This window comes from Cyphomyrmex costatus, unplaced genomic scaffold, assembly GCF_001594065.2.
Source record: "Cyphomyrmex costatus isolate MS0001 unplaced genomic scaffold, Ccosl1.0 scaffold97, whole genome shotgun sequence".
Lineage (NCBI taxonomy): Eukaryota > Metazoa > Arthropoda > Insecta > Hymenoptera > Formicidae > Cyphomyrmex > Cyphomyrmex costatus.
The window spans coordinates 1914549-1930420 of NW_017280561.1; the positions used below are offsets into that span (position 1 = coordinate 1914549).

A 15872-nucleotide genomic window follows, 5' to 3' on the forward strand; every position below is an offset into this window, starting at 1 on the left:
TGACGACACTACACCATTCAATTTTCCGATTGAAATTTCCGATCGACGTATCGAAATTAAATTCGATCTCTCGTCAATCGAGTAATTATTATAAATATGTTTACGGACGACTTTTACAATAATTCATCATGGATAATTGAGCTCGTGCGTAATTGAGTTATTTTTCTCATGTTTGCTTCTCAGTATTCAAAAGTGTAATGCTCGAACTAGGGATGGACGATGTAGCGCCGATATTTTATTTAAATATCGATATTTTTAGACTTTTGTTTCCTGATATTTTGTATTAATGTTTTGTACTAATGCTTTCGATATTGACGTCTATTGATATTTGAAAAAAAAATATCGAACTTCTGGTACGGAGTGCGTTTTGTTTTATATTCACAGCATTCGTGAGTCATTTGTCGTTATTGGATATGTTATAGACGACAAGGATGAATTTACAGCGTGAAGGTGAAATGCCTCACGGTCCATTAATTATATATAAACAAGTATGTGTTAATTTAGTACGGATTAAGATAGGATGTTTCTATTTCATTATTTATCGTAGGCATATATTTATTATTGTAAGAACGTATGTGTAAGATTGAAATATCATATAAGTAAATAAAATAAAAATAACATGTGTAAATGTATAATATATATATAAACACTTTTATATTTTATATATGTATACATATATATATATACATTTACAAATTTTATTATATTTATAAAAAAATTACATAATGCACAAAATTACATACAGATTTCTAAATTTTGACATAATTTTAAATTGTCTCACGGACAGAAAAAATTTTTTTTTCATACAGAAAACTTTAATTGCAAAGAACATTATGCGTGTTAAAATTAGTTTCTTTCAGAATTTATTACGTGTTCGACATTTCATCTATAAATCTCATGAGTCTGTTTATCTTATAGAACGTACATTTTTCTCATTATTTTCGAATAAATTTACCTTCCCACTCACATTATTGGCAGGTCGCAACTCGCAACGATACTGCAATTCAGAGTTCGATCATTGACATTTAAGTTTGACATTTGTCGTGTATCCTGACTGGTTTTCTGGTTTCACTCAGTATGCATTTTCGCGAGATCGATTAATAGGCGAAATCAGCCGACTTAAGTTCAGAAAGAGAGCCGTGCACTTTGAGTAATTTTACCTAAATTTGCTTATAATTAAAATAACAGCTAATTTCGTTATTATTTTGCGAAACTGACTTATCCTTATTATATATTAATCCACGTGCAGCTTACTTACGTTTATAACTATTAGGTAATTGGTTATAATTACTGTGATTAGATTGTTTTCGCAGTTTCTCGTTTTGACGTTGAAGATGCAATGGAAATGCATCTTTTGCAATAGAAATGAGATGAAATATGCATATTACGCACACAGATAAAGATAATTTCTGATCCTTTTGTGCCTACGCGTGGCAGTTTAATTAGACGATTGTTGTCCGTAAGATACGCTTACAAGTAAACAACATTAAATCTCGTAGGACGTATACGTGTGTACTTTACAAATAAATTGTGCTTGCTGTACGGCTCAAAAGACTGCATAACATTTAGAATAAAACGAGGCTTTCTTTATATTAAATGAATTTTCTTATTTTTCGAAGTACGTGTCTTCTTACAAAAATATTTTTCTTTACTATCTATACGCCTCTGTTTATTTATTTTCTTTGTATGTGATTGCAAAAAATATTTTTCTTAAAGCGTGTGAAACGAAAGTTCAAGTTCAAACAGACATAATTCAGTTTTGCAAAATAATAAAACGATAATCTTAAAATCAACGACTGTCAATTTTAATTGTGTTATATGTAAGTATAATCGTTGGAAAATTAGTGTTAAATTTAATACATTTTATATGTTCCAAACGGTCAACACAAAAATATGTCAGAAGATATATAACACAAATTATTGTAAAAAATAAACATCAGAAGGTAATATTAATGATATTTTGTAAATCGTAGAAGCAATTTTTTCAGTAAAATTAATATTACACATTTTATTCATATTTTATCTTAGAACTTACGTTAAAATACGTAATACGTACGTTTTAAAATACATTATTTTTATATTATTTATTTTTGTTTTTATTTATTTTATTGTTTATTTTTATTTATTTTTTATTATTGTTCATTATTATTTGTTTACTCATAAATTATTGTATGTTATTTTAATTCTAAGAAGTGTACGTTGCATATCAATTTAACACAAACTTTTTAAATAACATAATTACATTATGTTATAAATTAACACTCAAATATGTTAACAATTTTTCACAAAATTTAAAAAGGAGTGGACCATTTTCAACACAAGTACAAAATGTCTTTTACTAACATGTTATGTAAATGTGGCTGAGGTCTTTATATCCTGAATACCTTGTTATTTTCAGTCCGTGAGTAAGAAAATGATTACTGATGCCTTTTTTTTCTTTTATTTCGTATCATGTGCCGTTTCTTCTTACAGGTGACACGAATATAAGTGACTCACATGCACGCGCGTGTGAATAGATATAAAAATATTGATTTTTTCATTTATCCTTTTATAGCGATACTCCCGTATCTATCCTGCCATCTTAACTTGTGCAACACTTTCGACACATTATATCACCCCCATACACAATGAAGCCACCAGCCATTGTTACGTACGAAGGCTGTGAACGACTGAGGAGAGGACAGGGGAGGCATAAATTGCGGGCGGAGTCTACCGCAAATATAATTACTGCGACAATTTCGCTCTCTTACCGTATTCCTTATTGTTACTCCTCTGACGCTATTTTTGACAATATCGCGCGAAATAAACACGGTGTATATATTTCCAGCGTTGTTAGCAAAATATTACAACGGAATTGTATCGATTTACAATTAAATGCGACATGACTCGTTAAAAATAATTACGATGGTAGAACACACGATAGATAGCGCTTTTCAGAAAAAAGTGTAGTTAGAAACATCGTTGCCTGGTTTTGTTTACGCGCAAACAAATTGATGCCAATATCCGTCGAAACATAAATATTGGCATCAGTTGAAATTAAAATGGAAAGACAGATTTTGTTAAAATTTTGCTACATTGTGATTTGAAAATAATTTTGTTGGAATGTTATCGAAATAATTGTATAGGACGCTTAAATATAATTGTATAATTTAAATCAAATAGATTTAGCAATTAGATTGAACATTCTACATAATTATTTTGTTGATAATCCAACAAAATTATTTTTTACTTTCAGTTACACTGGAAAAAATTACTAAATGTTAATACATATTTCTTTGAATAATATTAACTAAATACTTTTTTTTACTTCCTATAAGTGAATACTTATTTATTTAGAATTATTTAAATAAATAATTTTTCGAATTTTTTTTTTTATCGTTTTGTCCTGCGTAGCCGAACTTTTAAATATTTTAGGAATCGTTTTATCCGTAATATTAACAGCGACGGACAATATGATTCTTTATGTTCCGATTGCATCAGCAGCGCGTGACAAAATGCAGATTGCGATTAGATAGCAATTTCACCTTTATTTCACCTTTTATTGCGCAACGACGAGGACGAGATAGATCGATGCCCATTAAAGCCGCAGGAAACGCATCATGAACTTTCGTCGCCTGTCAACTGCTAGACAAATTAAAAAGTAGTGTGGCGATCACACGTCATCGCATCGGGACGGGTTTCCAAAAGAAAAACGAAAAAAGGAACGTGCGCCTCTGCGCAATTTCACTTCGCGCTCCGAAGGAAATAACTTTCTCAGCAGCGGAAAATAAAGTTCCGTTCTTTCTCGCCCGTCATCGTTCCATTTGCATGACGAATCCGTGCCGTGATTATGAATGTTATCGTAACCATGTGGAGACTTTTTTACGAATAAGATTTGTGTTTCTCCTTTGCTACAAAATGTTATACGACGTTATTTATATGATTCCGTTACTTTCAACATCAATTGTCATAAAATTTTAGCTAACAATAGCATTTTTTATAACGTTTGTGCGCGACAACGAGGGTAACTGTCATAATAGAATCCATTTCGTGGTATGTCTGCTGTGACCGTCGAAAGTGATTCGTTTCCACTGCGTATACCGGATAATAAAAACGCGCTAAAATCCTTCTATTCTTCATTTCTCTCTTTGGAGTCAAACGAGTCGGATAAAGCAATCAAATTTTATTTTTGTCGTTTTATCGCCAGTTTTATCTGTGCGTGAATTTCCTTTCTTCTCTTTCTTGCTCCGAGCACTAACTTACAACGTGTGTATAACAAACTGGTGCAAGTGCATCCAGATAGCTGCATCGTCGTTGCACGTTGCGGCACGATCGACCGCACGCGTGTCATTTAGAGTATCCTCCATCACCCCCTTGCGTGCTCCTATCAGCCAGGTCGTGGGTGGCTACACGAATGACGTCGTTTTATCGTGACGCCGCCGCGATCACGCACCAATTACGGTCGCGTAACCCTCAGGGGATTGCCTCTTCGAGTACCGCAGGCTTGCGTGAATAGATCCCCTTTTTTTGTAGGTTATGGAAAGACCCAGTCTGCTGACCTCGTTCGTTGCATCCGCACTCGTTTGGCTGTTATCATAATTTGTGAAACATATAGAATTAGGAGAAACGGTGAGAGGTAAAATCTCGAGAGCAACACATTTTTTTTCTGTGCGAAAGGAGTACAAATGGCAATCTTACTTTGACGGCACAGTCAGTATTTTGATTAATAAAAAATAAGCCTTCGGTAAATATTTATTGAAGGTTTATTTTTTAATGTTAGGGCTGTCATTCGTTTTCTTTTCCTCAGAAAAAAAATGATTGCTGTTATTTAACAAAAATGATATTTTATTAAAGGAACACTACACTTATTTTCCAAATATCGTATAGTCTTCTATATTTAAAGTCTATTAAAATTGATAATTGTCCGAATTTTGTTTTCAAATTGTATTTATTAGTATAATTCGAGTAATATTAACGGAAACTGCAGCTAAAAGTGGAAATTTTTTTTCTTGTACTTCAGAGAGAAATTGTCATGCTAGATTTGCAAAATTAACACGCCATATTTTTAGTATTGATTTTTTAGTGTAAAAAATGTGGAATTTTTTTAAATTTTAATAAAGAACCGTAGAACTTATGAAAAGTGCTATTGGAACTTATTTTATATTAATAAAATAGCGTGTAATTTCACAATCCAAATTTATGTAAATCTGTGAACTTAGCACAACATTCCATTAATATACAAAAATCATAATAATAAAAATGAAAAATAATAATAATACTCCAACAGCACTTTTAGTAGTTTTACATAAATAAAAAGAAAGTTATAAAAACAAAAGTGTTCCGCATTTTTTTATCCACTTTAGCGGAACGGCTTTTGGCGGTAAGTTCTACATTTTTGCAAATGATAATCTTAACTTCTAACAATAAGTCTAATTTTTAGGATTAAAATTATGATTTGTTTGCGCGTAAAATTTTTCCACATAAAGTCAATTCGCTATTGCAATCGTGTGTATTTGTTTAACTGGCGTCATCGCGGTCATCGACGATGAACTGATTCTATTTTGGTTTTCTAATCGTGTCGTTTGTGAACAAGGGACACCCGCGAGATCGGTGCAACGACGAGGTACCTTTGAACCTGGAAGCCCGCCAACTTCCTCGAGGGCAAGGACAAAGCCAGCCAATAGATTACCGCCATCCGTTACATTGCTACTAGTATACTCGTAATAACAGGTCGTGTTAGTCATTGCAGTGTCATTATGACAATTTTCATTTTCCGCCCCCTCCCTTTAATGCGTCTCGCCCACACAGAGGCTCGAAATCGATTTGCACCTCCACATGGTTATTCCAGACAGATCATCCGAGACCACAAATTAGTGGTTAGATTCTGATCGTGAGTATTTCGGAAGTATTTCCCCAAAATACAGCTTGCCACATCGGACGATACAAATCTTGCGGTTTTCTGCGTCACAGATCCAGACCACTTGGGAATTCTCTGCGGTTTGCGAGGGTGGTCGTTAGGGTTATGGCAGAGAACGAGACGTAGTCATAACGTAGAATGAAACAGAGAAAAATGTAGATGCATAGTCGTGACTGGTCGGGAAAGTGCCTCAGAAAAACGAGGTGAATGTTAATGTATGTGCATATATATTAACAGTTAATAAGTAAATACTATATATACACTGAAATAAAATTTAAAAAATTTATTTTTAAATATGTTTTTCCATCCCCTGGAATTATATTATTTTAGGTTAACTAATATTTTTCTATAAGTATCTACAATACATTGCTAACAAAAGATGTTCCTAATATATAATATATTCTTAAAATCATTATTTCTTATCCTACATTACGAGTAGTTACGTCTCGTTATGTCTCGTTCTCTGTCATAGCCGTTACGAACTTACATATTTTGCTAAGATAGTTATTGAATCGTCCGTATTTGATTTTATTTTTGACTTTAATACTGAAATATTAACTGTTTTCGCATTTGCAATATCATAGAGTAATTTTTTAAATCTCGAATACAAAACACAGATCTTTGATATCTCGCTATATATAAAAAAATATGTATATTTTTTTCATATTATTTCCAATGTCTTCTATAAAAAATGTTTTTCTAGATAATTTTTAGAAGGACCGACTACCTTTTTTTCGAATATTCAATTTAAAATTATTTAATTCAGGATAGGAAAGCCACTAAAGTGGCGCTGTAACAATATTATATTTTAAGGCGAGGAATGTAATGAAATAATGAATTATAACAAATCTTGCACAAAGAAAGATCCGTTTGAAATTAGATCCCCCATCTCTAAAAGTTAAAGTAACATTTAGACGCTTTTTTTAATATTTGATATTTTAATATTAAGCTTTCTTCGTTTCTAAAAGAGCATCGGAAACGCGCCTTCCATCCCTCGCTTGAATCTTTCATCTAAAACGTCTCATTAAAAATGCTCTTTTATCTCTCTCTAATGACTCGCGGCGGGAAACGCGTCTCTGTATCTTGACCTGCCCGCACCTAATCCGACCAGCTGATCGTTTGTCCTGGTCGCGCCGGCCACGTCGGTATTGAGGGAGTTAAGCCGAAGAGGGTAGACGAGAACGAACGAACGAACGAACAAACGTCGACGACGACGACGATGACGACGGAGTCGCGTCGCGTCTGCGCGTCCCGACGCCATCGTCGGTGGGTCGGTCGGTCGGTCGGTCGGTCGGTCGGGGGTATTGATTTTCCACGTCGTCATATGTGAGTGTGCAGTCGCGCACACGCGCTGACCAAACACATACACACGTAAGTTCACACATACATTTGCCGCAACGCCGGCACACCGCGGCGCGGCTGCCAATCCACCCGCGAAATTCCGCAAAGTCTCTTCTCGGCGCCGTCGTCGAATGGTAGCCCTCCAGGCTACTTCGCCGTCACCTCGCGGGGATCTCGTGATCTCGTTCGGGAAAGGAGACGTTCTCGCGCGAGTTCGCTGATTCATTCGTTTGTTCATACGTTACCGGTTTCGCCAAAGAAGGAAGATTCTCATAGACAGTGCTCCGACGTGACGTTGTCACTCCCACCCAGTTCCTCATCGTGTCCGAGGAGAGAGGGTGAACGTCGTTTGGGGTAGACGTGACTCCACGAGGACGGCGTTTCCGTTTCGCCAAGTCCTGGCGAACGTCACGTCCGGTATCGCGCACCGCGTTATACCCACCACGTAGGGATCCAAATTTCTCTGTGCAATCGCGTCGTCGCCCTCTCCTCGTGGAACGGACGAGGTTTGATCTCGTGTTCGTTGGTTGCGTGTTACAGGCTACGGTTAGCTCACCGCTTCGAACAACCAGCAAGCGGCGTCGCCGGTATTCTAAGGCGCCGGTAGGCGGGAAGGCAGTTTCGCCGAGAAGAAGAGGAAGACTGTCGCCCGGTATCTAGTTCCCCGTCAGGCACCAGATCACCAGCCGGCGATGCCTGCACCGACGTCAGCGGCGGGTGGGGCCGAGGGCGGCCCGCCCCGCACCGAACTGCAGGAGTTACAGCTCAAGGCCGGTCAAACTACGGATGAAGTGAGTTGAAATATATTGATATATGCATACATACATATATCTAATTTTATGCGTATATACGTTCACGCGATGTGACAGCCACGAGGATTTACGATGCGGGGATTGAAACCAACGTAGTTTCGCTGAAACTTCGAGTTTCGATTTTAATCGCGCGAGGATAAACTCTCGTGTTTATCTGCGACAAATCCTTAGTCTAAAATCCTCTTCCGCGTATATCTGCGCTCTGTCGGAAATTTATCGAATAGAAACATCTCGTAGATTTTCAACACATGCGTTTATTGAGCATACTGAATACGACTGTACTTATTTGTTTAGGATGGCTAAAAAGTGAGCAATTTATTCACGAAGCCATTATCGCATGTCAATATCATTCTTAATCCTTAAATCTTGATAACTTTTGAGAACTCTCTAATTTAAATAATAATTTATTTATTGATAACACGATGAAATCAATTTCTCGTGTGAATGCATAAACTATGTTGAAAGAAAAAAAGATTGCGATTATCATAATTAAACTATAATTTATAGACGTTTTCAGTGCTACAATTGTATATTTTTTTTTAGTAGAATTACAAATACGATTATTATTTTTAACTTTCTAGCAGTAATAACTATAAAAATTAAACTCCTAGCCATAATTATATTGCCATTTAATTAGAGTCGCAGATACTAAACATTTCTCTCAGCGTCAAAATTACTGTGTTGGAACTTAGAGAAAGAAATTATACTTCTCTTCTTGAAAAGTAATCTAGCATAGCGCGAAAATGTAGCAGAGACAAGATAAAATAACAAAGTTACAGCTGTTCTCTGAAAAAAACGTAAATTTCAAAACACATTCGCGATTCCTCCTCGAGTCACACGTGTGGTAACCGGCGTGATCGACTTTGTTTCAGTCTCTGGAGAGCACGAGGCGTATGCTGGCGCTATGCGAGGAGGTGAGTCTGTGCCTTTCGGCATTTGTTCCTTCCTTTTACTTGCGCATCGACCCCTCGATCCTCTCTCGATCGTCCTCGAGATCCCGCGTCGGTGCACTCTCCCCCTATTCTTCCGTGAATTAAATCCCGTGTAGCGGCCCTCCCGCAACCCTCTCATTTAGTCCCCCGTAATCTCTATTCTCTGCAGCCCTCGACCCCCCCTTCCCTCCCCTTCGTACCTTCTCCTGTCTCTGTCTCGTAAACTAGGAATGATTTTCATCGACGAATCGTTGCGCACTACTGCGGCAAAACGGGCGCCACTGCTCGCTTGGAGTCCCACCTCGGACTGTTTTAAAATAAAATAAAAAGAGAGAAAAAGAACAAGAAAATGGCAGCAAAGAGAAAAAGGAGTCGCGCCAGAGAGAGGTGGGCAAAGTACTATTTCGATCGTTAACCGGTCAAGTGGCGAACACCTCGATCCCGATCGATTCGATTCACGTAATTCGCGCTGTCGAGGTCTTACAGCTAACAGACCGTGAAGTAAACGTGAAGTAGTAGTATCAAGTACGAAGCGTTCGAGTACGTAGCCTTGGCCGATTATAAATTTCAACCAAGAGGACTGACTAGGCGTATATGAATGTCTTCAAATTAAATTTTTACTCCCCGACACTGTAAAGAATAGCGGTGTGCTGATACATTCGGTGTCTCTGTATAATTCTCACTGTTTGGTGTTAACATTAACACCAAGAATTTCAAAAAGGATTTGGAATCCACGTCATGTTGGTTAATTAATGTTAATAGATATGGTGGACACGTTAAATTCACACCGATATTTTTTAGAGTGAATGCTTCTAATAATCTAATTCATCCCGCGATTCTACCGAAGGACGAAGCCACATGTATCTCGTCCTACCTTCTTATTTTTGTCACATCAGTTTCGTTAATAATAGATAATTGACGTACTGACGAACGCCACTTGACTGGTTAAGCGTTTTGCTCTTAGCGGGCGCGCCGATTCCGCTTTGCACAAGATTCACGTCAGCGAGACAACCTCCTGCGGGATCTCCAAGTCGCGGGAGCAGGAGAGGAAAAGCTTCGAGGGGATCGTATATATAGAGGGAAATGGGGAGGTGACGTCGAGGACGTGGGCAGAATCGCACGTGCGATGGTTTTCGAAGTAGTATTTTATCCAGCTCTGGCAGCACACGGAGGCGACGATTCCGGCGGCGTGTTGCGGTTCGAGCGTATAAAGCAATGGGTAAAGAGGACCGTTTCGCGACGAGCGAGTGGAGTGGGTTCGCTCCTCACGAGGGAAGGGAAGGGAGGGGAAGGGGGACAACACGAACCCTACGCCTGCGATTCTTAGAATCGCGAGAAGAAAACACAAAAAAAGAATAGTAATAAAGGAAGGAGAGGAAAATCGATCGGGGGAGAACGGAACGAGCGTTTGCTCGCGCGACGAGAAATTTGTAAGACGACGCATCGACGCGCTCCGAGAGACGGCGAGGCGCCCCACGAACGTGCGCAAAAGAGGGAGACCTTTTTCTCGTCCCTCCTGTCGAATAAACTGTCGTAATTACAGGGATGGTTCAGGCTGAGTCTCTGAGAGATACATCGTAATTGTATGGTATTTCGCTAAGCTCTGGAAATATACATAGATATTGTCAGTTTTATTTATGACGACTTAGTGTAGAATGAAGATGGAAAGGGGTACCGCATAGAAATAGCCATTTATTTTAATAATTCAGATAAACGTGTACTGTTCTAACGTTGTCACATCAAATTTTGAGCATTTTTGAAAGATCGTAAAATATGAAGGGAACTGAACCATCCTATGTATATTTTTGTTCGTTTTCAATATATTTTTTATTGTTATCAGAGGTACTCCAAAACTGTCGCATTTCCCTTCAGTCACGGATTTTTTCCAAAAGGATCTCGTTTTTTATTTACAGAAAAGAATACTAGGACAGGAGAACAGAATAAAAAAGGCATTTTTTTTTTTTGTTAAACGGATTTTATTTATAAGGAACTCGCGTTATTCTCAAAATGTTTTCCTGCTTAAAAATAGAAAGCTTACAATCAAAATTTTTCCAAGAGAGATAGAATCTATTAAAAATTATGAAAGAAGCTTAATTTATCAAAGAACTTTCTTGGATGAATATCCGGTAACTTAAAAGTGCTGCATTGTACCGGATGTGCTATAAAAAGCAATCTCGAAAGAATTTCGAGTTATTTACCTAAAGAGAGGAATACTCCAACTAAATTGCTTTGGCTTTATTTTATTATTGCTTAGTATAATAATAATAATAATAATAATAAAAGAATACTGAATAATTTTCAATTAAAATATCGCGGCGATTAAAATATTTATTTTTTTTCTAATTGTACATAAAAGAATTCATGGAAGGACGGTTTATGGTCTGCGAAAGAAAGCGCAGAACATTTTCATAGAAATTCATCGAGTTGAGAGGAATGTTACGCGACAAGTGAGTTAGATTTCGTTTCTCAAGTTTCGCATCGCTGTTGCGGAAGTGACGACGTATGAGTACCTTTTCGACTCCGCTCCGCGTATCGATCTAACGCTCCAACCTTGCATATGTTTACTCGCGTGTATTTTGCAGTATTGCGTGCGTGCGTTCGCGCGTGTGCCACGACCGTGAAAAAAATAATACGATCTGTCTGCATTCTGCAGCTCTCTTTTCACGCATAATTATTCACTGTCTTATATGTCCTTCGATATCTGTTATACTATTATATATTCTCGATACATATGTGTTTGCGCGTGTGTACATCTCTATACACGAATGTACGCGTATATCTGTTTTTGTACATATTTACGTACGGAGATGTTTGCTCTTCTTCTACTATACTACTTACTATACTTAACTTACTATACTTGTCGAAGGAACGTACGCAACTGGCTTCCGTGATCTGATTCGTTCAATCGGATTATCGTTTCCGACAACGTTTAGTCTGATTTTAGCATCGTATTTATCATTATTATTAATACTAGCGGACTATTATCGGTTATTTGCTTTTCTAAATTAGAAAAAAAAACTCGGACATTTTACTTTTTAATTTAATGCACAACGTTGATCTTTTTTTACGACCCTGTATCTCACATGGAAAGAATTTTTTCTTACAATTAGAGTTAAACTATCCTGAAAATAAGACAGTCATGAGACAACATTTATATTTCAAAGAATTTTATGTGTAATTCTCTCTCATACATTAATAAAACTACGATAAAATATAAATTAAGTTTGATTACTTTTACTAAAGTGCAAAAATTTTTGAAGTATTATATTGTACACTCTAAATTGCTTGCAATGGAAACTCACTCTGTTTGGAGTGAAAATTGTCACTCTTTTTCAAGAAATGAAATATTTTTACTTTCTTGGAGTAAAATTTCACTGTAAGAAATTTAGAGCGTACCATAATTATGATATTTTCAGGATAAATTCTAAGAAAATTCTTTCCGTGCATTAACATTACAATTCGCTCGAGTGTTATTAACACAAATTTAGTATCTTTGAAGTATTTATATGATCTAAATTTAGACATTAGTTTGCAATGCCATAATATTTGGAATATCGTGTAAATGAAATTACACGATTCTACAGCAAACTTGCATAATATTAAGCAAATCGCGAACTCGCCGTAATTCTGTTCATTTTTATTCGCAACTTTTGCAAGAAATATAATGACGAGATGTGAAAGAAGGTAAAATTTCCTTCGTTTGTGAACGAAGAGGATCCGCCGAGGTCCTTGCGTCGTTCCGTTTCAGTTTCTCTCGCTGCTACTTATCTACCTGTGGCTGCACTAATAAGCACGTGTCGCATTCTTCCAAGCACCGAAGACGTCCTTCGAATCATCATCGACCAAGAGAAGCGTACGTACACACACTCACAATGCGCAATATGCGTCATCATCGTCACGTCGTGACGCGTGATAACGATCGCGTAAATAGTCGATCGTGCTCTCGATCGACCAGGAAGCGAATCGTAAACGAGCTTCTATGAGGGAATGGAGGGAAACGGTTTCGTAAAAACCTGCGGGTCTATGCATGTTTCTTCTCGACTACATGAGAGGAGATCCCCTAAAAGTCGGGCGCGAATTGCGAGAGAATTACGGTGACTGATCGCTCTTTTATCTCGTAAAGCTCGATCGTGATATTTTTTGTCACTGAACGGGAATCAACTCGCGGTACACCCGTATCTCTTTCGTAACCCCCATCAATGTAAGTTTCCTGCGCGATGGTGTGCAAGCGACGGCTTTTTTCCTCTTTATCATTAGGCTGTTCTTCTTAGCTGAACTTCTTGCACGGTTCATCTTTTCTCTTTTTCTCCCCAACGTGAAGCTCTAATAGCTCGTACTTGATACGAACGCGTTATAAGATTTTCTTGTAATGAAAATTTTCACGAGGAGATAAAAAGATTATTTTATAAAATGAAGAAAATGAGACTTTTAATAAGAAAAATTATAAGACGGAGAGATTTATCATTTTTATCTGGTTAGATATATAAATACATTTTACGTAAAAATTAAGACAAAATTACATTTAATGAAATTTCCTTGTTAATTTTAATATTTTTGTGGATATTTTTTTTACTGATAGTGTGTTTACAGCATAATTTCTTATTTATTTATAATACTTCTACAAATTGAGCGGCAAATGTATCTTATTGTGGGACAATTTTCCGGTAACTAATTTCAATTAATCCATTATTATTCGCCGACAGAGACTTCCTAATATTTATATTGCTCCCGAAACGCTCTAAAACGTGTTAATTGCCAATTAATGCTAATATGATTTTACATGTAGATAGATTACACAGAACAAATGTGTAGGGTAATAAAATATGATATAATAATAATTAATTATATCATTAAATGATAATAGATACTATAACGAGTATATAAATTATCATTACGAGATTAATATTTATTATGATTACGAAAATAGCCTCGGTGCTCTCATCAATCAATTATGCTTGCGCACCGTCAACGCAGACAGGCATATGTTTCTCTATTTTTTTTTTGTTCTCATTATCACGTATTTGCGAAGGGTAGTTCCTTCCTTTTCCTTGTATGTGTGTGCCTCTTTAATTGACATCGCGTACTACAATCGTTTAGTTACTTATGTGTAGACAAGTAAACGTCGATTCAACGATCAGTGCTTCTCTTCGTCTTCCTTTGGACGAGATTGTAATATGTGCACAAGGACCCGAAGACGCAAAGCAATGGCCCACTCATCGTGCTTTTGATGCACTATTAATTCCGGCGATTGTACAATACGCGCGTTGTACTGTAAACGTACGCAAACGACTGCGTTGTGCGGCGCCGCACGCGAATTACCCGACGACACGCAGCGTCGGGATTCGCGATAGCGCAGCGAACGGAAGGAAGAACGTCGAGTGCTCGCGAAAGGAAAAAAAAAAGTATAAGAATTATCTTTCGCGGATATGAAACTGCAGTTCGATTTTTCGCTCTTAAACCCTTTGCGCTTGAATAATCTCTTCGTAAGAGCGAGATATGATACATTCCTTATTCTTGCAGAGTCAGTATCCCCTTTTTTTCATGTTAGACCTTTTCTTTCATTTATTATTGTATAAAAAAATTGCTTCTGAAAAGATAAACGAATGTCGATTCGTACTGAAATGTATCTATATTCTGATATTTATCTATTCTTCTAATTGGAGTGATTAATGGTAAATAAAAATATTTTTTAAGTATTCTCTATTTTAGTTTCTAATATTTATTTTTAGAAAATTTGAGAAAATCATCTTTTTTCATTAATGCACTATTATAAGTTATATTTATAATCGTGATTAAAATTAAAAAATCGGAATAGGCGTCTGTTCTTATTACAAAGGAATATGAATTATGATCTTCGTTTTATACTCTCTTCGTCTGTTCGAAAGAATATTCTATAGGAATGATTATCTCGCATCTCGACGCATCAGTATGAGTGCAAAGGGTTAAATCGCAAATCGATCTCACGCGAGAGGGCTCTTCAAGATCCGATCATCGAGAGAGAGAGAAGGAGTTTGGTCCTTGCTGAGAGGGAGGCCGATATCGCTTAGAAGTAGCTCCCATCGAAAAGAGATGTCCGAAAGGAGAAAAACGGCGATTGCGACTTAAAAAGAGAAAAACGAAAAGAGAAAAAAAGGAAAAGGAAAAAAGAACCGAATGAAAATAAGAGGAAAGAAGGAGAAAAGCTGCGTCTGTATATGTGTATACCAAAGCTGTTGCTACTCTCTCTCTTTCTCTCTCTGTGTCTCTATCTGTCTCTATCTCTTTCTATCAATATTGTTTGTTGCTGGGTGTTAATGTATGTGTTTTGTATACGTGTGCGCGATGTGTGCCTGTGTGTGGTCTTTGCTTGCTTAATCCGCGATCTCTACACTTGCCTGCTCGATTGCCTATCCGCTTTAAACGAGGTTTTAAGGATCGAAAGAATAATCAACGACCACTTTTCGAAAATACACGGTATGGAAAATTTTATAAAAGTTTTAAATATTTTTTAAACTTTTTCGTAAAGATCATAAATATTCAAAGGAAAATTATATGTCTGTCGATTTTTACAATTTATAGATTTTTGACGTAAATTAAAACGTAGAGCAGTACGAGCAACATTATGTTACTACAGCAACATTAAAATGTTGAAATGATGAAAATCTTTATTTTGTAATGTAAAAAGGTACTAACAATAATTATACATTCTTTTCTTTGTTGAAATTTTATCACGTTATTATTCATATAAAAGGAGTATAAACTTTTTGAATGTATTCCATTATAATTGTCGCTGATTTGTCTTTCGAATTGACGAAATCTTGTTGCCTGTTGGCTTTGGCTGTTTGGCTGTCTGTCTGTATGTGTGCGTGTGAGTGTGTTTGCCTTTTTCCTCTCTGCAAGCCTCTGTCCACT

The 15872-nt window shown here is 36.7% G+C and overlaps 1 protein-coding gene across 7 annotated transcripts in view; it reads left to right on the top strand.

Moving 5' to 3' along the window:
- Snap25 (Synaptosomal-associated protein 25kDa) overlaps positions 1-15872 on the top strand; it is a 47015-nt gene that overhangs the window by 3553 nt on the left and 27590 nt on the right. For 6 of the 7 annotated variants that reach the window (XM_018550347.1, XM_018550345.1, XM_018550348.1 and 3 more), the window contains exons 2-3: positions 7778-8028; positions 8922-8963. In XM_018550347.1, coding sequence (XP_018405849.1) covers positions 7930-8028; positions 8922-8963 — 141 coding nt within the window. In that variant the 5' untranslated portion in view covers positions 7778-7929. Of the gene's footprint in view, positions 1-7459; positions 7683-7777; positions 8029-8921; positions 8964-15872 lie in introns of those variants that run through there. The other variant, XM_018550346.1, reaches the window with a different exon arrangement.